Source organism: Schistocerca gregaria, chromosome 11, assembly GCF_023897955.1.
Source record: "Schistocerca gregaria isolate iqSchGreg1 chromosome 11, iqSchGreg1.2, whole genome shotgun sequence".
Taxonomy (NCBI): Eukaryota; Metazoa; Arthropoda; class Insecta; order Orthoptera; family Acrididae; genus Schistocerca; species Schistocerca gregaria.
In genome coordinates this window covers 68,609,316-68,633,653 of record NC_064930.1, presented here as the reverse complement: position 1 = coordinate 68,633,653, position 24,338 = coordinate 68,609,316, and the positions used below count along the sequence as shown (strand labels likewise).

Genomic DNA, 24,338 nt, shown 5'->3' with positions numbered 1-24,338 from the left:
TCATGTGTATAAACAGAAACTGATAAAAATTCAGGTAGAAGACTCCTTCATTGCCACGATGAAACAAAGGAAGGCAGGTGAGGTCCCATTTGAAGACAATGTTGGTTTGTTGTTCCTTCAGCATCAAGGTCACCATCCACCAAGAATTTGTTACTACCTTGAAATCTTAAAATTATAACATGGAGCAGTGAGAAGAATGACAACGTGGCAATCAGGAGATTAGGTTTTTCACAAAAATAATGCACCTGTGCATACAGCACTGAGTGTCGACCAGTTTTTGGTGTAAAATCAAATGGCAGTTCCTTGCTCACCCCCCCCCCCCCTGCTAATTGTGTCAAATATAAATTGTAATACATTATTTAGGATATTATTTCTATATTAACAGTAATTGTGTTTTAGTGTAAGAAGTGTTTGTAGTATTCAAAAGCTGGTCAGGTGCCTACTATACACAGCGCAGACTTAATTTACAGGACAATTAAATAAAATAATAAATAGACAGCTGGTACGCAGCAAACAGATTACTATTTAATCTCAAAAGTACTCGTGTACTTATCTTTCAGAGCAGTGTATTTTTTATTTCCAGCAAATGTATCACTTTGAAGTACTCTGAATATTTTGTTCTTGTCAGTGATTAAGTATATAAATTTTCATTCACAGGCATTACTAGCACTGAGAAAAGACCATGAATGATCATCAGTTTTGAATTTTATGCTTGCTGTGGAGCATTTTCATGGAACCAATGCTGACAGTTGCTACACTGGGTACCTTTTATCACTTTCTTGTCTCAAATCTTGCAATTATTCACACTTTCAAATTCATTCTTATTGGTGCGCTTTGCACGTAACACTTTCTGTGCAGCACCATCAAGTTCTGTAGGGATTGTTACTGATGATTAAACTATTATTACAATATTTTCTACTATGTAAATACATGGAAGCAGAAGAATTTTATTATTTCTAACTAGTTACTGGAATGTTGATCTTGGGACTACCCCTTCAGTGAGTCTAACCACCTTTTTCCGTAGATTAATATAAAAAATTTCGAATTCCCTGCCCAGTTTACCCAAAATACTAGACTATTTCAATATTGAGTGAATTATTCAACTGGATGGATGAAAATATACTCACCAAGCGGTGACAACTTACGGTAAGTCTCCCACGACCCACGTTTTGGGTGACTTTCCCCAAAATCTACCCCTTTTCCTAGACCTCTCAAGTGCTTTTCGTTCACCCTTCTTCCTTCCCCTTCAGTCTTTCTGCCTGAGGGAGCCACTGGCTCCAAAAGCTTGTCAATCAGGACAGTCTTTAATGGGTGTGTACTGCCGCCGCTCGGTGAGTAATTTTTTATCTATCCATTTAAATAATTTTATCAATAATTGTTTTCAATATTGAGTGAATGTAACCAGAATACATTGCTGGGGGAGAGGTGGCATTAGTACACCAGGAAAGATATCAGATTTTGATCTGATAAAGGCATGTGACACCTGGGGATAACAGATGTTACTGATAAAACAATTATTATTGTCATTTTCTTCTTCTTCTTCTTCTTCTTCTTCTCAGTCTCCTTCTCAGTCTCCTTCTCAGTCTCCTTCTCAGTCTCCTTCTCAGTCTCCTTCTCAGTCTCCTTCTCAGTCTCCTTCTCAGTCTCCTTCTCAGTCTCCTTCTCAGTCTCCTTCTCAGTCTCCTTCTCAGTCTCCTTCTCAGTCTCCTTCTCAGTCTCCTTCTCAGTCTCCTTCTCAGTCTCCTTCTCAGTCTCCTTCTCAGTCTCCTTCTCAGTCTCCTTCTCAGTCTCCTTCTCAGTCTCCTTCTCAGTCTCCTTCTCAGTCTCCTTCTCAGTCTCCTTCTCAGTCTCCTTCTCAGTCTCCTTCTCAGTCTCCTTCTCAGTCTCCTTCTCAGTCTCCTTCTCAGTCTCCTTCTCAGTCTCCTTCTCAGTCTCCTTCTCAGTCTCCTTCTCAGTCTCCTTCTCAGTCTCCTTCTCAGTCTCCTTCTCAGTCTCCTTCTCAGTCTCCTTCTCAGTCTCCTTCTCAGTCTCCTTCTCAGTCTCCTTCTCAGTCTCCTTCTCAGTCTCCTTCTCAGTCTCCTTCTCAGTCTCCTTCTCAGTCTCCTTCTCAGTCTCCTTCTCAGTCTCCTTCTCAGTCTCCTTCTCAGTCTCCTTCTCAGTCTCCTTCTCAGTCTCCTTCTCAGTCTCCTTCTCAGTCTCCTTCTCAGTCTCCTTCTCAGTCTCCTTCTCAGTCTCCTTCTCAGTCTCCTTCTCAGTCTCCTTCTCAGTCTCCTTCTCAGTCTCCTTCTCAGTCTCCTTCTCAGTCTCCTTCTCAGTCTCCTTCTCAGTCTCCTTCTCAGTCTCCTTCTCAGTCTCCTTCTCAGTCTCCTTCTCAGTCTCCTTCTCAGTCTCCTTCTCAGTCTCCTTCTCAGTCTCCTTCTCAGTCTCCTTCTCAGTCTCCTTCTCAGTCTCCTTCTCAGTCTCCTTCTCAGTCTCCTTCTCAGTCTCCTTCTCAGTCTCCTTCTCAGTCTCCTTCTCAGTCTCCTTCTCAGTCTCCTTCTCAGTCTCCTTCTCAGTCTCCTTCTCAGTCTCCTTCTCAGTCTCCTTCTCAGTCTCCTTCTCAGTCTCCTTCTCAGTCTCCTTCTCAGTCTCCTTCTCAGTCTCCTTCTCAGTCTCCTTCTCAGTCTCCTTCTCAGTCTCCTTCTCAGTCTCCTTCTCAGTCTCCTTCTCAGTCTCCTTCTCAGTCTCCTTCTCAGTCTCCTTCTCAGTCTCCTTCTCAGTCTCCTTCTCAGTCTCCTTCTCAGTCTCCTTCTCAGTCTCCTTCTCAGTCTCCTTCTCAGTCTCCTTCTCAGTCTCCTTCTCAGTCTCCTTCTCAGTCTCCTTCTCAGTCTCCTTCTCAGTCTCCTTCTCAGTCTCCTTCTCAGTCTCCTTCTCAGTCTCCTTCTCAGTCTCCTTCTCAGTCTCCTTCTCAGTCTCCTTCTCAGTCTCCTTCTCAGTCTCCTTCTCAGTCTCCTTCTCAGTCTCCTTCTCAGTCTCCTTCTCAGTCTCCTTCTCAGTCTCCTTCTCAGTCTCCTTCTCAGTCTCCTTCTCAGTCTCCTTCTCAGTCTCCTTCTCAGTCTCCTTCTCAGTCTCCTTCTTCTTCTTTTCTTCTTCTTTTTCTTTTTCTTCTTTTTCTTTTTCTTCTTTTTCTTTTTCTTCTTTTTCTTTTTCTTCTTTTTCTTTTTCTTCTTTTTCTTTTTCTTCTTTTTCTTTTTCTTCTTTTTCTTTTTCTTCTTTTTCTTTTTCTTCTTTTTCTTTTTCTTCTTTTTCTTTTTCTTCTTTTTCTTTTTCTTCTTTTTCTTTTTCTTTTTCTTCTTTTTCTTTTTCTTTTTCTTCTTTTTCTTTTTCTTTTTCTTCTTTTTCTTTTTCTTCTTCTTCTTTTTCTTTTTCTTCTTCTTCTTTTTCTTTTTCTTCTTCTTCTTTTTCTTTTTCTTCTTCTTCTTTTTCTTTTTCTTCTTCTTCTTTTTCTTTTTCTTCTTCTTCTTTTTCTTTTTCTTCTTCTTCTTTTTCTTTTTCTTCTTCTTCTTTTTCTTTTTCTTCTTCTTCTTTTTCTTTTTCTTCTTCTTCTTTTTCTTTTTCTTCTTCTTCTTTTCTTCTTCTTCTTCTTCTTTTTCTTCTTCTTCTTCTTCTTCTTTTTCTTCTTCTTCTTCTTCTTCTTTTTCTTCTTCTTCTTCTTCTTCTTTTTCTTCTTCTTCTTCTTTTTCTTTTTCTTCTTCTTCTTCTTTTTCTTCTTTTTCTTCTTTTTCTTCTTTTTCTTTTCCTCTTCTTCTTTTCCTCTTCTTCTTTTTCTTCTTTTTCTTCTTCTTTTCCTCTTCTTCTTTTTCTTCTTTTTCTTCTTCTTTTCCTCTTCTTCTTTTTCTTCTTTTTCTTCTTCTTCTTTTCCTCTTCTTCTTTTTCTTCTTTTTCTTCTTCTTCTTTTCCTCTTCTTCTTCCTCTTTTTCTTTTTCTTCTTTTCCTCTTCTTCTTCCTCTTTTTCTTTTTCTTCTTTTCCTCTTCTTCTTCCTCTTTTTCTTTTTCTTCTTTTCCTCTTCTTCTTCCTCTTTTTCTTTTTCTTCTTTTCCTCTTCTTCTTTTTCTTTTTCTTTTTCTTCTTTTCCTCTTCTTCTTTTTCTTTTTCTTTTTCTTCTTTTCCTCTTCTTCTTTTTCTTTTTCTTTTTCTTCTTTTCCTCTTCTTCTTTTTCTTTTTCTTTTTCTTCTTTTCCTCTTCTTCTTTTTCTTCTTCTCAGTTGTTGTCGTTGTCGTCGTCGTCGTCTGCCAACAGGTAGCATAGTGGCATAGCTACCAGAGCGCTATCCTTTAATAGGGAATACTCACAGCCAGAAGGCTCAGTGTGGTGCAAACGAGTGAAGCAGGCAGGCGACCATACTGTGGAGACATACTCGTGTACCTACAGCCAACTGAGCAAGTTCGAATGTGGGCTTCCGAGGGACGGCATAGACCTATCTGGGAACTGTCACACAATTCAGACATGCTCAGGTGAGCAACGATGCTGCTATCAGTGGTCACGTAAACATTTGCAGACTTGTCTACGACGTGGACGGCCACATTACCCTTCGAAGTGAGGACAGCTTCACCCTTCATTATGTTTCGTATTACATCTTACCAAACCTGATGCATTGCATTTAATACTTGAATGAGTATAATGACAAAATGTATTAACTTTGTGACACATTTCTGTTTACTTCTGGTCATCGTTGAAAGTGCATCAGTATACCAGAGAAATACAGTGCCACTCATTAATTTAAATACACCCTGGTATTTGAGATTCACAACACAAATCAAACATTATTTCTCACAAAATATAACTTTAATAACTTCCACATATATAATATAATCACAACTATTTTATTTTACTTTCATAAGAGTATCGACCTTTGGTTTTAATGGCTACTTCACAAACTCTAGGCATGTTGTCAACTAGCTTTTGTAGGTATCGTGAATCTATATGATTCCACACATCCTTAACAATATTCCAGAGATGTTCCTTGCTGGATATATTAACTTTCCTGATACATCTCTTCACTTCATCCCAGACCATCTCAATGGCATTACAGTCTGGAATTTGGGACGGCCATACCATACCATACCATTCAGTACTTTCAGTTTTTCCTTTGATGCAATGTAGTTTGTACAGTATGTCAACCGATGTTTTGTGTCGTTATCCTGTTGTAAGGTGAACTCTTTCCCTATTAAGCTCAATCCACTTTGTATTGCACGATACCGAAGTATGCAGTGGTACTGCTTCTGATCCATACATCCTTCTACTTTCACTATGTCGCCAACTCTGTCTCTGGCAAAACATCCCCAAACCATAACAGAACCTCCACCACATTTAACTGTAGGTAGAATACATTGCTGAACTACCCTTTCCCCCCCAGAAATCGCCGAACAAATATTCTCCTTCTGGTTCCAAAAATCTCTAACTTAATCAGTGAATAACACCTTTATCCACTCTTCCAATGTCCGATTACAATGTTTTGTAGCCCATTCAAGTCTCTTCTGTTTATTTACGAGCCTTAGAAGGGGTTTCCTCACTGTGACACATCCTTTCAAGCTGGCTTCAGTCGGTCTCCTTTTTACGGTTGCCACAGATGATGTGTTCGTTTTTACCAATTCTGCATGAATTTAGGGCGCTGTTTTGAATCTATTTCTCTTATTGGTAAATATATTTATCTTCACTTTTACTTGTTTCAAGAGATCATCCTGGGTGTGCTATGTCCTTATTGCTGTCTGTTGTCTTCTGGCAGTGCAGGGTGTACTGCAACCCCCCCACCCCCCCAGCCTCCGCCCCCTATACACACACACCATTGTTTCGCAATTTGGTGAATAGATAAACATGTATGGCTAAGTGTTACAATTGCAGCACATTTTTCTATGGATATCTACACTTATGGAGCCATACTAGCAATGTGCTCACTTCAGTGTCACAAAGGACTTCACATGCAGGAACCACATGTCATGTATTGTAGCAATGCTTGTCGTTCACTGCGGACATCACATCAACACAGATGCACCAAATGCAGCATCCGTCAGCAAATGGGTAAACAAACATGTCATAGGTACATAACGTTTATGTACACAACATTGTTTGTTGGATACTACTGTATCTCAATGACCACAAACAAAAATCATGACATGTGTAAAACTGTTGTACTATTCCTTTGCTTCATCTACTGTACCCACGGTATTAGACCTTATCTACAGAGAACTAGATGTCATTTATTGCAAGTACTGAAATTAATGAGTGGTGGTGTAGTTTGTCAAGTTTCTTGCTAACACTTACTAATACTTCATGAACCAAGTCTTGTGCTAAAGATTAACTACAGTTTCCATTATTGCACAGCTTGCTTCTACTCATAGTTCCATGTGGCAAGGTTTTAATTTTAGCAGATTGAAGGGCTAAAAGTGCGCCTACTATCGGCAGTATTGCCATTGTGTGCTGCACTTAAAAAGTGTTTGAGTGGTGACTGATGGTGACGGGAACACATCAAATTGCGAGATAAGTGATTAGACAAAATGGTGGATGATAAACACTGTCATGATGCCACGTGTCTGAAATAATCTGGTGGCATAATTGAATATATTGTGTACAATGCTGTCATATACAACAAAATATTCCATAAAATTTAAACATACTTCCTTATGTCGCAGTGTAACTGCCACCTCGAAAATTGGGATATTCTGAAAACGCACCCCCCCCCCCCAAAAAAAAAAAAAAAAAAAAAAAAAGAAAAAAAAAAAGAAAAAAAAAAAACCCACTGGACTATGGGACTATGGGACTATGCAGCAGATCAGTCCATCACTACAGCAACTTTTCCTCTGGTCACATTTCTGGGCTTGAACAAATCACAATCAAACTGTAACATTACACACTAATACTAATGTTGACCTCAGGCTACCTACAGATCAGTTCATCACCACAGTTTTTCTCCACTAGCATTCATTATCTTTGTCAACTCACAAACTAACTATTGAAATATAAAACAATATCTCAAAAAATCGGATCATATTCTGAGAAACATATAAAAGAAAGAAATAAAATATCTCGAAAGCAACATTATAATCTATGGTAGACACAACAGTAGTAGTCAGTTTTAGACTATTCTTTTAAAAACAAAAGTAACCAATTCATATTTTCCACCTAAACAAGTCATTTAGATTCATTGTTTCTCCCTGGCTACATTATACCATTACCCAATTGACTACATCCAATGGAAACTAACTGCTAACACTAGTACAAAGCAGAAGAGTCACCAATATTGTATGCGCACTCCAGCCGAGTAAATAGTTTTGGATTGGGTACAGCAATACAGACCATGTGACCTCATTTTATAAGTTCCTAGCTTTTGTGTCTAAACAAATTGTCTCAACTTACTGGCTGCGACCATAGAAACACTGTTTTTATACTGCAAGTGACATAGTGATGGTTTCATACATCTTTGAAAAGAAATGAGAAAGAAAGTTGGGCAAAGCATTTGAGTGTGACTAAAACCTATGGTTCTTATAGAAAATGACTATCTAGTACCTATTTGTTTGCCACAATTACGTTCTTGGTTTGCATGTAGTAACAAAATGTTTGTATGTTTAATGGAGTCATCAACATTGTAGTTCAATATATGCTAGCAGTTCTTTTTATTACTATTATCAGTTTTGACAGATCTACAGTCATCATTGGATCTTGTAACATTATTAGATGTACATGTCTTTTACACATTGAAAGTTGTCAGATTGTAATAAAGTGGCATGGAACACTAGCATTTCACAAATAAAATACCACACATTCAAAACATACATGTGCTGATGTACCAGTGTTTGCTGGGACATGAGTACAATATGTTGTATGTTTTAATTGTTGTATGTTTCAGTATTGTAAAAAGCATATACATCTAATACTGTTAAGATCCAATGATGACAGCTAATAGTAATAAAAAGTACTGCTAGTGATCTCAAAAAACTTGATTCTTAAAGAATAATATCGTAGTTTAAATTCCTTTACCTAATGTGTGGTTTTAGTCTATAATACTTGAATTCCTTATTTACTATACAGCTTGCTTGAAAATAAAAATGACTCTTTACTCCTAACAAAAACACTTTCCTTATAACCTGTGGAAAACAGTAAGTGTTCATAGCAAGACAACTAATGCTGTGTCCAGAATTTTCCCCCATACTCGGAGCAAGACTCAAAGAATACAACACAAGGATCACCTGGTGTGTCCTGATTTAAACAACAAAAAAGCCACCATTTGTATTTTACAACTGCTAGATGGTCCAGTTGTCTTCTTTAGCATGCTTTCAGTTTTTGGTGTATAGTGACAACATACAGTGCAACTGAAGTGAAACTAAGAAACTTTGTTAAGAAGCAACGAAAGCAAATATATACAGGGTGTTACAAAAAGGTACAGCCAGACTTACAGGAAACATACCTCACGCACAAATAAAGAAAATATGTTATGTGGACATGTGTCCGGAAACGCTTAATTTCCATGTTAGAGCTCATTAGAGTTTCGTCAGGATGGACTGTACTTCCTCGATTCACCGCCATTTGGCCCAATTGAAGGAAGGTAATGGTGACTTCGGTGCTTGTGTTGACATGCGACTCATTGCTCTACGGTGCTAGCATCAAGCACATCAGTACGTAGCATCAACAGGTTAGTGTTCATCACGAACGTGGTTTTGCAGTCAGTGCAATGTTTACAAAAGCGGAGTTGGCAGATGCTCAATTGATGTACGGATTAGCACGGGACAATAGCTGTGCGGCGGTACGTTTGTATCGAGACAGACTTCCAGAACGAAGGTGTCCCGACAGGAAGACGTTCGAAGCAATTGATCAGCGTCTTAGGGAGCACGGAACATTCCAGCCTGTGACTCGCGACTGGGGAAGACCTAGAACGACGAGGACACCTGCAATGGACGAGGCAATTCTTCGTGCAGTTGACGATAACCCTAATGTCGGCGTCAGAGAAGTTGCTGCTGTACAAGGTAACGTTGACCACGTCACTGTACAGAGAGTGCTACGGGAGAACCAGTTGTTTCCGTACCGTGTACAGCGTGTGCAGGCACTATCAGCAGCTGATTGGCCCCCACGGGTACACTTCTGCGAATGGTTCATCCGACAATGTGTCAATCCTCATTTCAGTGCAAATGTTCTCTTTACGGGTGAGGCGTCATTCCGACGTGATCAAATTGTAAATATTCAAAGTCAACATGTGTGGGCTGACTAGAATCCGCACGCAATTGTGCAATCACGTCATCAAGACAGATTTTCTGTGAACGTTTGGGCAGGCATTGTTGGTGACGTCTTGATTGGACCCCATGTTCTTCCACCTACGCTGAATGGAGCACGTTATCATCATTTAATACGGGATACTCTACCTGTGCTGCTAGAACATGTGCCTTTACAAGTACGACACAACATGTGGCTCATGCACGATGGAGCTCCTGGACATTTCAGTAGAAGTGTTCGTACGCTTCTCAACAACAGATTCGGTGACCCATGGATTGGTAGAGGCGGACCAATTCCGTGGCCTCCAGGCTCTCCTGACCTCAACCCTCTCGACTTTCATTTATGGGATCATTTGAAAGCTCTTGTCTACGCAACCCCGGTACCAAATGTAGAGACTCTTCATGCACGTATTGTGGACGGCTGTGATACAATACGCCATTCTCCAGGGCTGCATCAGGGATTCCGTGCGACGGGGGGTGGATGCACGTATCCTCGCCAACAGAGGACATTTTGAACACTTCCTGTAACAGTGTTTGAAGTCACGCTGGTACGTTCTGTTGCTGTGTGTTTCCATTCCACGATTAATGTGATTTAAAGAGAAGTAATAAAATGAGCTGTAACATGGAAAGTAAGCGTTTCCAGACCCATGTCCACATAACATTTTCTTTCTTTGTGTGTGAGGAATGTTTCCTGAAAGTTTGGCCATACCTTTTTGTAACACCCTGTATTATTGAATGAAAATACGTCAACTTAATGATTTCTCTCTCCCAAAGACTTGCAATGATGCAAAGCACAAATGTGACTGCACAAAGTTCTTTTAGGAGTTCCAAAATTGTTTTGTTCCCTTTTAAATTATCATCAGTATTGATGCCTCCGAATTCCCAAGATTCCCCCATATTTATTATTTCCTCACCATGTGTTGCACTTATAGTTGGTGTAGTACCTCTAGATGTTCAGAACTGAATATGTGGTGTCTCTGTAAATTGAGGGTGAGAAAATTCACAAAAAACCAGTCAACAGTACTTTCGAGAACTGTTTATCATTTCTTCTATATCTGTATGTATACTTTGATTGGTTACAATACCGGAAAAAGAACTAACTCTGTTGTATACTAGACAGGCGATCATTTACTTATGAGGAATAGTAGTGAACCTTGTACGTTATTTCTCCCCAGACAGAATTATGTTCCCAGACTATATTGCTTGAATTACTAAGTACAAGATGTCTCAACAGGTTCATTCTTCAGAAAGGTAGCACTTCCATATCTTCCGGGCATAACAACAAATGTCAGGTGGCATAACTACATGGTGGAAACAGGTCATTGCATATCATTTCACAAGTGACAGTTCCAGTGGACAAGTTTATGAGCTATAATATTAGAAATAAATACAATGAACTGTTGGACTTTGCGTATATAGCACATTACTTCAGACATGTGGCCCTTAAGAGTATGTGCGAATCATTTGGAACTATATCTGATAAAATTTTTCTGATTCAGAATTACATTCTTAATCCCAAAAAAAGTCCATTCAGAACAATTTAGTTTATTGCAGATGTTTCGTACTTGCTTAAATACACTCCTGGAAATGGAAAAAAGAACACATTGACACCGGTGTGTCAGACCCACCATACTTGCTCCGGACACTGCGATAGGGCTGTACAAGCAATGATCACACGCACGGCACAGCGGACACACCAGGAACCGCGGTGTTGGCCGTAGAATGGTGCTAGCTGCGCAGCATTTGTGCACCGCCGCCGTCAGTGTCAGCCAGTTTGCCGTGGCATACGGAGCTCCATCGCAGTCTTTAACACTGGTAGCATGCCGCAACAACGTGGACGTGAATCGTATGTGCAGTTGACGGACTTTGAGCGGGGGCGTATAGTGGGCATGCGGGAGGCCGGCTGGACGTACCGCCGAATTGCTCAACACGTGGGGCGTGAGGTCTCCACAGTACATCGATGTTGTCGCCAGTGGTCGGCGGAAGGTGCACGTGCCCGTCGACCTGGGACCGGACCGCAGCGACGCACGGATGCACGCCAAGCCCGTAGGATCCTACGCAGTGCCGTAGGGGACCGCACCGCCACTTCCCAGCAAATTAGGGACACTGTTGCTCCTGGGGTATCGGCGAGGACCATTCGCAACCGTCTCCATGAAGCTGGGCTACGGTCCCGCACACCGTTAGGCCGTCTTCCGCTCACGCCCCAACATCGTGCAGCCCGCCTCCAGTGGTGTCGCGACAGGCGTGAATGGAGGGACGAATGGCGACGTGTCGTCTTCAGCGATGAGAGTCGCTTCTGCCTTGGTGCCAATGATGGTCGTATGCGTGTTTGGCGCCGTGCGGGTGAGCGCCACAATCAGGACTGCATACGACCGAGGCACACAGGGCCAACACCTGGCATCGTGGTGTGGGGAGCGATCTCCTACACTGGCCGTACACCTCTGGTGATCGTCGAGGGGACATTGAATAGTGCACGGTACATCCAAACCGTCATCTACATCTACATCTACATCCGTACTCCGCAAGCCACCTGACGGTGTGTGGCGGAGGGTACCCTGAGTACCTCTATCGCTTCTCCCTTCTATTCCAGTCTCGTATTGTACGTGGAAAGAAGGATTGTCGGTATGCTTCTGTGTGGGCTCTAATCTCTCTGATTTTATCCTCATGGTCTCTTCGCGAGATATACGTAGGAGGGAGCAATATACTGCTTGACTCTTCGGTGAAGGTATGTTCTCGAAACTTCAACAAAAGCCCGTACCGAGCTACTGAGCGTCTCTCCTGCAGAGTCTTCCACTGGAGTTTATCTATCATCTCCGTAACGCTTTCGCAATTACTAAATGATCCTGTAACGAAGCGCGCTGCTCTCCGTTGGATCTTCTCTATCTCTTCTATCAACCCCACCTGGTGCGGATCCCACACTGCTGAGCAGTATTCAAGCATTGGGCGAACAAGCGTACTGTAACCTACTTCCTTTGTTGTCGGATTGCATTTCCTTAGGATTCTTCCAATGAATCTCAGTCTGGCATCTGCTTTACCGACGATCAACTTTATATGATCATTCCATTTTAAATCACTCCTAATGCGTACTCCCAGATAATTTATGGAATTAAACAAATCGTTCTACCATTCCTAGACCGGCAAGGGGACTTGCTGTCCCAACAGGACAATGCACGTCCGCATGTATCCCGTGCCACCCAACGTGCTCTAGAAGGTGTAAGTCAACTACCCTGGCCAGCAAGATCTCCGGATCTGTCCCCCATCGAGCATGTTTGGGACTGGATGAAGCGTCGTCTCACGCGGTCTGCACTTCCAGCACGAACGCTGGTCCAACTGAGGCGCCAGGTGGAAATGGCATGGCAAGCCGTTCCACAGGACTGCATCCAGCATCTCTACGATCGTCTCCATGGGAGAATAGGAGCCTGCATTGCTGCGAAAGGTGGATATACACTGTACTAGTGCCGACATTGTGCATGCTCTGTTGCCTGTGTCTATGTGCCTGTGGTTCTGTCAGTGTGATCATGTGATGTATCTGACCGCTGGAATGCGTCAATAAAGTTTCCCCTTCCTGGGACAATGAATTCACGGTGTTCTTATTTCAATTTCCAGGAGTGTACATCAAAGCATCAGTATTATCACATGTTACCATAATAATTCTAGAAAATATTAAACACATTCACTTCCACAGGAATTGTGGATTGTCATATAAAGAAACTTTACAATTTTGAGAAAAAGCACTAACTTAATTAGCTCCTAAACTTGCCATAGATACAATAAGAGTGAGTGAATTTAGTATAATGAACAACTTAGCAGCTCGTACATTTTGGAACCACAGCACAATTCTGGGATGGAGTTAATAGGTACTGACAAGGGGGACAAGAAGATACAACAGCAGCATGGTTCATTAAAACATCAAATAAATGATCATGTGAATGACACGAAGGAATGCTTTCACCACTATTATTATCAGTCTACAAATGTAGGAAGAAAACATGAATTTTGTGACTGATGTAATGGATGTTTTCTCGACATTCCCAAGCAGCACACATCATCACTGGAAGCCAATTGACTCGAGGAAGTCGTGATGTTCAGGACAATACATCTGTGAACTAAACAATGTGGAGAAAAATTCACTGTTACATATTGGTGGGTAGGTTTTTTAGGGAGCCATGAAATATTCCAATCGTGCAAGATGTGTTCCGCTGAAGTAGTGTCCCATGAAAGGCAAACATATGATCACACGTTGGTTAATCTTAAGCCATATAAGCAGGACCAATTGTATGCTTCTGCAAGTGTTACAACTTTTCATATAAACACATGGTTTTTTTTCACTAATTGGCCCCTATGCTAGAAACTGGTGAACTGTTGAGTTGTTTTCAGTATCTGAGAAATAATGATTATGTAATAACAATGTCTTCAAGAAACTGAATTTTCTAAGCTGTTGTAATATAAAATCCAAATTAATGAAGGGATGGGTAAGGCTTTGTTCGAAAATATATGGTAAAAACAACTAGAAGAGTATAAAATGTGGACATCTGATGGAGAACAACACTTCTACCTAACCTGCTTTATCCAAAAAATTAGATAAATTCTGTGCAAAAGTTGTTTTATAAGAATGACTGAATACATACTTTAGCGTGCATTAATTGCATTCTGAGCTTTGGATAATAATTTTGTACAGTACTACTCTCTATACAGCATAAGGAAAATGCGACATGTTGGTAAATCACAGTTTCATCCTCTGCATGTAGCTTTCTGTCATCATACATCTTTTCTAACGAGGGACAAATGCCTTACAAAATAAACATGAAGCCTAGAATGATGCACTTCTCAGGACAAAAAAATCTATTCCAAAGATTGCTGAGTGCTGTTACATACAAAACATTCCCCTAATATGTCATACTGTTGCATATACACTGAAGAGCTAAAGAAACTGATGCACCTGCCTAATATCGAGTAGGGATCGTGCGAGCGCACAGAAGTGTCACAGGTCTACCTAGTCCTTTAAAGTACTCTATGGACTGGAGAAACGTATAGCAGCTTTGTATATTGACCACTTTTCTTCTAAAACCTTCTGATGTGCTCCACAAACATCATCAGTTGAATTTGACTGTCTTTTGTTGCTGACGTAACGCATTTCTGGCTTGTCCTTCTCCGCACATTGACGAAGCCGTCATTTCTGAAATGGACCAAAACTTAAGAATGTTGTCATTTTCATAAGTGAATGATTCAGTAATAAGGCATTTAAATCCAACTATGATGACTAAGATTATAATGGCTGTGAGCACTATGGGACTTAACATCTATGGTCATCAGTCCCCTACTAAGATTATAAGTTTGGTTCATTGGTAATGCAACTGCATATAAGTCACCAATTACTTAAACTACATACCTTACTGAACTTGTATGATAGGATCTGTGCAGCAAACAATGCATTTCCCTCCACATCTGCAGCTCGTGGTCGCGTTCTCACTTCTCTAGCACGGGTCCTGGGTTCGATTCCCGGTTGGGTCAGGGACTTTCACCTGCCTTGAGATGACTGGGTGTTTGTGCTGTCCTCATCATTTCATCATTCATGAAAGTGGCGAGATTGGACTGAGCTAAAGGTTGGGAACCTGGTACGGGCACTGATAACTGCGTCGTCGTCGTCATCGTTTCCCTCCACACAACAAACAATGGACCACCTGCACCTCACATGGCATTTATTCCTGTCCAGAATTTTTTCCCCAATTGAAGACATTCCTGCCATTTTCTGAGGACAGTTGGAAGGAGACCTAAGGACAAAGAATGTGTCTGCTTTGCAAAATAAAATGTCACAGAGCTAGGTAGGCTTACCCAACAAGACAGGTGAAACACCCTCAGACTTAAAGAAGAATGTAATAACCCCAATTTCATAGAAAATAGTTGCTGACGGGTGTGAATATTACCAAGCTGTCTGTTTAATAAGTCATGGTTGCAAAATAATAACACGAATTCTATACAGAGGAATGGAGAACTCGTAGAAGCCAACCTTTGGAAAGATCAGTTTGGATTCTGGAGAAATGTAGGTACATGCAAGGCAATATGATGCTATGACTTATCTTAGAAGATAGGTTAAGGACACCATACCTACATTTATATCATTTGTAGACTTAGAGAAACCTTTTGACAATGTTGACTTGAATACTCTCTTTGAAATTATGAAGAAACCAAGGGCAAAACACAGAGTGAAAAGCTATTTACATCTTCTACAGAAACCAGATGGCAGTTATGACAGTTGAACTGCATGAAAGGGAAGCAGTAATTGAGAAGGGACCGAGACAAGTTTGTAAGATTATCCCTGATGTTATTCAGTCTGTGCATTAACTAAGCAGTAAGGGAAACCAGAGAAATAATTGGAGTAGGAATTAAAGTTCAGGGAGAGAAACAACTTCTTGGAGGTTTGCTGATGGCAGTGTAATTCTATCAGAGACAGAGCTGGATGGTATATGGAGAGAAGCAGACTGTGTGTATTTGTTCATAACGAATCACATTAAGTCACGTCACTTGAGTTCTATTTGTTAGTAACAGTTTAATATTACATCATTTGAGGTACCAGCAGATGCCACAACCAAACAGATATGTACACTACTGGCCATTAAAATTGCTACACCAAGAAGATGAAGTGCTATGTACGCGAAACTTAACCGACATGAAGAAGATGCTGTGATATGCAAATGATAAGCTTTTCAGAGCATTCACACAAGGTTGGCGCCGGTGGCGACACCTTTGATGTGCTGACATGAGGAAAGTTTCCAACCGATTTCTCATAAACAAACAGCAGTTGACCAGTGTTGCCTGGTGAAACGTTGTTCTGATGCCTCGTGTAAGGAGGAGAAATGTGTACCATCACGTTTCCCAGTTTTATCAAGGTCGGATTGTAGCATATTGTGAATGCGATTTATCCTATCGTGACATTGCTGCTTGCGTTGGTCGAGATCCAATGACTGTTAGCAGAATATGGAATCGGTGGGTTCATGAGGGTAATACGGAACGCCGTGCTGGATCCCAACGGCCTCATATCACTAGCAGTCGAGATGACAGGCATCTTATCAACACGGCTGTAATGGATCATACAGCCATGTCTCGATCCCTGAGTCAACAGATGGGGATGTTTGCAAGACAACAACAGTCTGCACGAACAGTTTGACGACGTTTGCAGCAGCACGGACTATCAGCTCGGAGACCGTGGCTGCGGTTACCCTTCACGGTGCATCACAGAAAGGAGCGCCTGCGACAATGTACTCGACGATGAACCTGGGTGCATGAATGGCAAAACGTAATTTTTTTGTCAAATCCAGGTTCTGTTTACAGCGTCACAATTGTCGCATCCATGTTTGACGACATTGCGGTGAACGCGTATTTGAAGCGTGTATTCGTCATCGCCAGACTGGCGTATCACCTGGCGTGATGGTGTGGGGTGCCATCGGTTACACGTCTCGGTTACCTCTAGTTCGCATTGACGGCACTTTGAACAGTGGACGTTACAGATTTTAGATGTGTTACATTTCAGATGTGTTATGACCCGTGGCTCTACCCTTCATTCGATCCCTGCGAAACCCTACATTTCAGCAGGATAATGTACGACCGCATGTTGCTGGTCCTGTACGGGCCTTTCTGGATACAGAAAATGTTCGACTGCTGCCCTGGCCAGCACGTTCTCCAGATCTCTCACCAATTGGAAACGTCTGGTCAATGGTGGCCGAGCAACTGGCTCGTTACAATGCGCCAGTCACTACTCTTGATGAACTGTGGTATCGTGTTGAAGCTGCATGGGCAGATGCACTTTTACACGCTATCGAAGCTCTGTCTGACTCAATACCCAGGCGTATCAAGGCCGTTATTACGGCCAGAGGTGGTTGTTCTGAGTACTGATTTCTCAGGATCTGTGCACCCAAATTGCGTGGAAATGTAATCACATGTCAGTTCTGGTATAATATATTTGTCCAATGAGTACCCGTTTATCATCTGCATTTCTTCTTGGTGTAGTAATTTTAATGGCCAATAGTGTAAGTACTCTACTCTCATTGTTCCATATTTTACAAATTTTTCATCTGTTTTAGCATATTTTCTGTAGGTCCTCCAATTTCAGTTTTTTGCCACATATTTTCTTCCGTATTTACCACAATGTTAAATATTTTTTCAAAGTTTTGCTTATTTCATCCAATGTCTCATCGATGTCTTGACCAGGCGAGGTGACACAGTGGTTAGCACACTGGACTCACATTTGGGAGGACGACAGTTCAAACCGTCGGACAGTCATTCTGAGTTAGGTTTTCCATGATTTCCCTAAATCACTTCAGACAGATACTGGGAGGGTTCATTTGAAACGGCATGGCATACTTCCTTCAGCATTATTCCTCAATCTGGTGGAACCGATGACCTCCTGTTTGGTCCCCTACACATAATCATCCAACCGATGTGATGATATTCTCAGCTAATCACAATGCAATATGTCCCTGAATTAGTTATTATTGCTATTGAAGCAAGAAAGTACTGCAGAATGATAAACAGGGTTGATGTAGAAAAAAGAGAATGGCAACGCTTAGATAATAGACTTGATGCTTTAGGGAGAGCAACTACCACAGATAATAATGTTTAATACTCCAGAGGTAAAATAGTCCCCCATTCGGATCTCCGGGCGAGGCCTACGCAAGTACGTCGTTACCAGGAGAAAGAAAACTGGCGTTCTATGGATCGGAGTGTGGAATGCCCGATTCCTTAATCAGGCAGGTAGGTTAGAAAATTTAAAAAGGGAAATGGATAGGTTAAAGTTAGATATAGTGGGAATTAGTGAAGTTCGATGGAAGGAGGAACAAGACTTTTGGTCAGGTGACTACAGTGTTATAAACACAAAATCAAATAGGGGTAATGCAGGAGTAGGTTTAATAATGAATAGGAAAATAGGAATGCGGGTAAGCTTCTACAAACAGCACAGTGAACGCATTTTTGTGGCCAAGATAGATACGAAGCCCAGGCGTACTACAGTAGTACAAGTTTATATGCCAACTAGCTCTGCAGATTACGAACAAAATGAAGAAATGTATGATGAAATAAAAAGAAATTATTCAGCTAGTGAAGGGAGACGAATATTTAATAGTCATGGGTGACTGGAATTCGAAAGGAGGAAAAGGGAGAGAAGGAAACATAGTAGGTGAATATGGATTGGGGGGAAGAAATGAAAGAGGAACCCGCCTGGAAGAATTTTGCACAGAGCACAACTTAATCATAGCTAACACTTGGTTTAAGAATCATGAAAGAAAGTTGTATACATGGAAGAATCCTGGAGATACTAAAAGGTATTAGATAGATTATATAATGGTAATACAGAGATTTAGGAACCAGGTTTTAAATTGTAAGACATTTCCAGGGGCAGATGTGGACTCTGACCACAATCTATTGGTCATGAACTGTAGATTAAAACTGAAGAAACTGCAAAAAGGTGGGAATCTAATGAGATGGAATCTGGACAAATTGACTAAACCAGAGGTTGTACAGAGTTTCAGGGAGAGCATCAGGGAACAATTGACACAAATAGGGGAAAGAAATACAGTAGAAGAAGAATGGGTAGCTCTGAGGGATGAAGTAGTGAAGGCAGCAGAGGATCAAGTAGGTAAAAAGACGAGGGCTAGTAGAAATCCTTGGGTAACAGAAGAAATATTGAATTTAATTGATGAAAGGAGAAAATATAAAAATGCAGTAAATGAAGCAGACAAAAAGGAATACAAACGTCGCAAAAATGAGATCGACAGAAAGTGCAAAATGGCTAAGCATGCACAATGGCTAGAGGACAAATGTAAGGATGTAGAGGCTTATCTCACTAGGGGTAAGATAGATACTGCCTACAGGAAAATTAATCAGACCTTTGGAGAAAAGGAGCCACTTATATGAATATGAAGAGCTCAGATGGAAACCCAGTTCTAACTAAAGATGGGAAAGCAGAAAGATGGAAGGAGTATATAGAGGGTCTACACAAGGGTGATGTACTTGAGGACAATATTATAGACATGGAAGAGGATGTAGATGAAGATGAAATGGGAGATACGATACTGCATGAAGAGTTTGACAGAGCACTGAAAGACCTGAATCGAAACAAGGCCCCGGGAGTAGACAACAGTCCATTAGAACTACTGACGGCCTTGGGAGAGCCAGTCCTGTCAAAACTCTACCATCTGGTGAGCAACATGTACGAGACAGGTGAAATACCCTCAGACTTCAAGAAGAATATAATAATTCCAATCTCAAAAAAAGCAGGTGTTGGCAGATGTGAAAATTACCGAACTATCAGTTTAATAAGTCACAGCTGCAAAATACTAACGCGAATTCTTTACATACAAATGGAAAAACTAGTAGAAGCCGACATCGAGGAAGATCAGTTTGGATTCTGTAGAAATGTTGGAACACATGAGGCAATACTGACCTTACGACTTATCTTAGAAGAAGAGAGGTTAAGAATAGGCAAACCTACATTTCTAGCATTTGTAGACTTAGAGAAAGCTTTTGACAATGTTGACTGGAATACTCTCTTCCAAATTCTGAAGATGGCAGCTGTAAAATACAGGGAGCGAAAGGCTATTTACAATTTGTACAGAAACCAGATGGCAGTTGTATGAGTCGATGGACATGAAAGGGAAGCAGTGGTTGGGAAGGGAGTGAGACAGGGTTGTAGCCTCTCCCCGATGTTATTCAATCTGTATATTGAGCAAGCAGTAAAGGAAACAAAAGAAAAATTTGGAGTTGCTATTAAAATTCAAGGAGAAGAAGTAAAAACTTTGAGGTTCGCCGATGACATTGTGATTCTGTCAGAGACAGCAAAGGACTTGGAAAAGCAGTTGAACGGAATGGACAGTGTCTTGAAAGGAGGGTATAAGACGAACATCAACAAAAGCAAAACGAAGGTAATGGAATGTAGTTGAATTAATTCGGGTGATGCTGAGGGAATTAGTTTAGGAAATGAGACACTTAAAGTAGTAAAAGAGTTTTGCTATTTGAGGAGAAAAATAACTGATGATGGTTGAAGTGGAGAGGATATAAAATGCAGATTGGCAATGGCAAGGAAAGCGTTTCTGAAGAAGATAAATTTGTTAACATCGAGTATAGATTTAAGTGTCAGGAAGTCATTTCTGAAAGTATTTGTATGGAGTGTAGCCAAGTATGGAAGTGAAACATGGACGATAAATAGTTTGGACAAGAAGAGAATAGAAGCTTTTGAAATGTGGTGCTACAGAAGAATGCTGAAGATTAGATGGGTAGATCACATAACTAATGAGGAGGTATTGAATAGGATTGGGGAGAAGAGAGGTTTGTGGCACAACTTGACCAGAAGAAGCGATCGGTTGGTAGGACATGTTGTGAGGCATCAAGGGATCACCAATTTAGTATTGGAGGGCAGCATGGAGGGTAAAAATCGTAGAGGGAGACCCAGAGATGAATACACTAAGCAGATTCAGAAGGATGTAGGTTGCAGTAGGTACTGGGAGATGAAGAAGCTTTCACTGGATAGAGTAGCATGGAGAGCTGCATCAAACCAGTCTCAGGACTGAAGACCACAACAACAACAACAATTTTAGCTGCACCACTTGCTCTAATTGATATGTTTTTGTTCTGACATAGATATGGAATAGCAATATCCACATACAATAAGTGATCAAAAGTATCTGGACACCCCCAAAAAACATACGTTTTTCAGATTAGCTGCGTTGTGCTGCTACGTACTGCCATATCAGCGATCTCAGTAGTCATTAGACGTCATGAGAGAGCAGAATGGTGCACTCCGCAGAACTTTGAACATGGTCAGGTGATTGGGTGTCATATGTCTGTACACAAGGTTTCCGCATTCCTAAACATCCTTAGCTCCGCTCTTTCCAATGTGATAGTGAAGTGGAAACGTGAAGGGACACGTACAGCACAAAAGCGTACAGGCCGACCTCGTCTGTTGTCTGTCAGAGACCGCCGACAGTTGAAGAGGGTCGTAATGTGTAATAGGCAGTCATCTGTCCAGACCATCACATAGGAATTCCAAACTGCACCAGGATCCACTGCAAGTACTGTGACAGTTAGGCGGGAGGTGAGAAAACTTGGATTTCATGGCCGAGCTGCTACTCGTAAGCCACACATCATGCCGGTAAATGCCAAATCGTGCCTCGCTTGGTGTAAGGAGCATAAATATTGGACGATTGAAGAGTGGAAAAACGTTGTGTGGAGTGACGAATCACGATGGCAGGGTGTGGATGTAGAAAATGCCTGGTGAACGTCAGCTGCCAGCATGTGTAGTGCCAACAGTAAAATTCAGGTGCAGTGGTGTTATAGTGTGGTCGTTTTCATGTAGAGGGCTTCCACCCCCTGTTATTTTGCGTGGCACACATTGGTGTTTTAAGCACCTTGTTGCTTCCGACTGTTGAAGAGCAATTCGGGGAGGTGATGGCATCTTTCAACACGATCAAGCACCTGTTCATAATGCACGGTCTGTGGTTGAGTGTTTACACGACAATAACATCCCTGTAACGGGCTGCCCTGCACAGAGTCCTGACCTAAATCCTGTAGAACGCTTTTGGGATGTTTTGGAACGCCGACTTCGTGCCATGCCTCATCGGCCGACATCGATACCTCTCAGTGCAGCACTCCGAGAAGAATAGACTGCCATTCCCCAAGAAACCTTCCAGCACCTGATTGAACATACACCTGCGAGAGTGGGAGCTGTCATCAAGGCTAAGGGTGGACTAACATGATATTGAATTCCAGCATTATGGGTGGAAAGATGCCAGGAACTTGTAAGTCAATTTTAGCCAGGTGTCCAGATACTGTTGATCACATAGTGTATATAGATGGCAGTAGTATCACTTAAAGTATGAGAGAGAAATGCATTGGTGAAGCTGTCATTTGTACTCATGCGATTGATGCGGAAACATTGCCAATGTGATTACGGCTACACGACAGGAATTAACAGACTTTGAGTGCAGACTGGTATTTGGAATTAGATGCATGGAACATTCCATTTTGGAAATCATAGGGAATTCAATATCCTGACATCCAAGGTACCAAATGTGTGCAAGAATACCAAATTTCAAGCATTACCTCTCACCACCAGCAATGCAGTGGCCAACGGCCTTCACTTAACAACCGAGAGCAATGACGTTTTCTTAGAGTTGTCAGTGCCAACAGACAAACAACACTGTGTAAAATAACCACAGAAACAAATTAAGGGGCTTATTTCAATAGTGGCGTAAGTCCATTACCTCCACTTTTCTGCCTATAGTGCTTCTGAAATTAATGATCCAAACAAAGAGAAAGAAAGGTTCATCTCTAGCAAGAAGCCATATGCTTGAATTTTTCTGGTATCTAAACTGCAGATTTTTCAGCGCTCATTTAACTTTAGGACTCTGTATGTCAAAATGAACAAAAATGGACTTGTACCACTATTGAAATAAGCCCGCAGTGCGGGATTAGCCGAGCGGTCTCAGGCGCTGCAGTCATGAACTGTGCGTCTGGTCCCGGCGGAGGTTCGAGTCCTCCCTCGGGCATGGGTGTGTGTGTTTGTCCTTAGGGTAATTTAGGTTAACTAATGTGTATGCTTAGGGACTGATGACCTTAGCAGTTAAGTCCCATAAGATTTCACACACATTTTAACATTTTTTTGAAATAAGCCCTTCAATTGTGGAATGTATGATGAACATATCTGTTAACACTTTCAACGCTGCCCTCTTTACACCCGGCACTTGGCTGTGAACAGGCATATTTAATGAATGTTTGAAATTAGATTGCAAAGAACAGGAAAATGATAAGGAATATGGTTCTTGCATCATTTAAAAGGAAAAAGTAAGAGCTTTACATGATAGTGAGTTTATTTTACAATATAAAATACAAATGGGTGTTATAGTTAAAAAAGAAAACACAATAACATTGTGGATAAAAAAGTTTTACATGATCTCTCTCTTGAGTAATGCCATTATTACTGTATCTAAATTTAAAACAAAATATCACTTGACCGTCTAACTGCCGGGACCTGAAAAATAGAGTATTTTAATAGTTCAGATGTAGTTAGCCTTTGTGTGAAAATCCTGGAAACACTGTGGGACGCAAAGGCCAACGCCACAGTCCTTGGGCCACCATCTACTTCCTTCCTGATGCGCTTACCCGACTCTTTCCTCTCCCTACCTGAACATACTTTGCAGTACCTAGTAGTGTTCACCTTGTTTGCAGTGGGTGGGACCTTCTCTGGAAAGTGCCCTGCAAATGTCCTCTCAATTTGTGAGGATGAAGCGGCTTGTTGCTGAAAAACATTTCCGACCTTCTCAGGCAATTTCTTCCCCACTCTGTGAATAAAGTCTACTAGGAATACATTCTACCTAGTGTTCTCTTTATATAAAATAAAACTGTTGACAGTTGACGCTATAAACAAGTGGAAAAACAGCTTTTACCACCACACAAAGTTTTTCTGGCAAACGGGCTCTTCACTTTATGAACAATTGAGACATATACAATCGTCACTTTTACTTTTGTCTGCAGAGTACGAATCCTCTTTGTCAGAATCATCAACTTCAGATCCTTCATCTCCACAAAGAATATCTAAGATCTCTGCCTCCGCCAACTCGCTGCGCGATATTTTCACGATCGTAAACACCTGTGAATGAACTGCAGGTAATTTCGACTTTGCAGTGCTCCCAGCACGAGATAGCCGATAAGTGCTTGCCTCTTGCGGAAGAAGAACGAAATACCCCCACGTTAGTTGACGAAACTGCTTCGGAGACTCGCTAAATGCGCTTACGGAGCCAAATAAAGGCTCGTCCATACGGTATACGGGCGCCGTCGCCAACGTCAGGGCGGCCGCGCCAGTGTGTCGTATAGGCACCGTGCTGTAAGTGTTAAGCATTGCGGCAAAATTGGACATCAATGGGCTGTGGGAGCAGACGAAAGACACAAGCACTTTTGCTACCAGCACGACATCACCTGCACCTGCACCTGCACCTGCATCTGCATCTGCATCTGCATCTGCATCTATACCCTGCAAGCCACCGTGAGGTGCATGGCAGTGGGTACATCCCATTGTACCAGTTATTAGCGTTTCTTTCTGTTCCATTCACATAT

General features: G+C 41.5%; 1 protein-coding gene across 1 annotated transcript; it reads right to left on the bottom strand.

Annotated features, from left to right (window-relative positions):
- Positions 1 to 784: 784 nt before the first annotated feature.
- Positions 785 to 24,123, bottom strand: LOC126295025 (myb-like protein X). The gene is made up of 4 exons (XM_049987276.1): positions 24,019 to 24,123; positions 3,620 to 4,268; positions 1,504 to 3,578; positions 785 to 850 (listed from the first exon to the last, which is right to left on the bottom strand). Exons 1-4 carry the CDS (start codon positions 24,121 to 24,123, stop codon positions 785 to 787), a joined length of 2,895 nt encoding a protein of 964 aa, XP_049843233.1.
- Between the last annotated feature and the right edge of the window lie 215 nt (positions 24,124 to 24,338).

Bases quoted from the DNA above. Each gene is read 5' to 3' on its own strand.
- LOC126295025 (XM_049987276.1), bottom strand. From the start codon at position 24,123: ATGCTTAACACTTACAGCACGGTGCCTATACGACACACTGGCGCGGCC. The intron at 3,579-3,619 runs AAGAAGAAGAAA...AAAAAGAAGAAG, and splicing joins AGAAGAAGAAAAAGAAGAAG to AAGAAAAAGAAAAAGAAGAA. The intron at 851-1,503 runs GTAACATCTGTT...GGTGCTGCACAG, and splicing joins CAATAATAATTGTTTTATCA to AAAGTGTTACGTGCAAAGCG.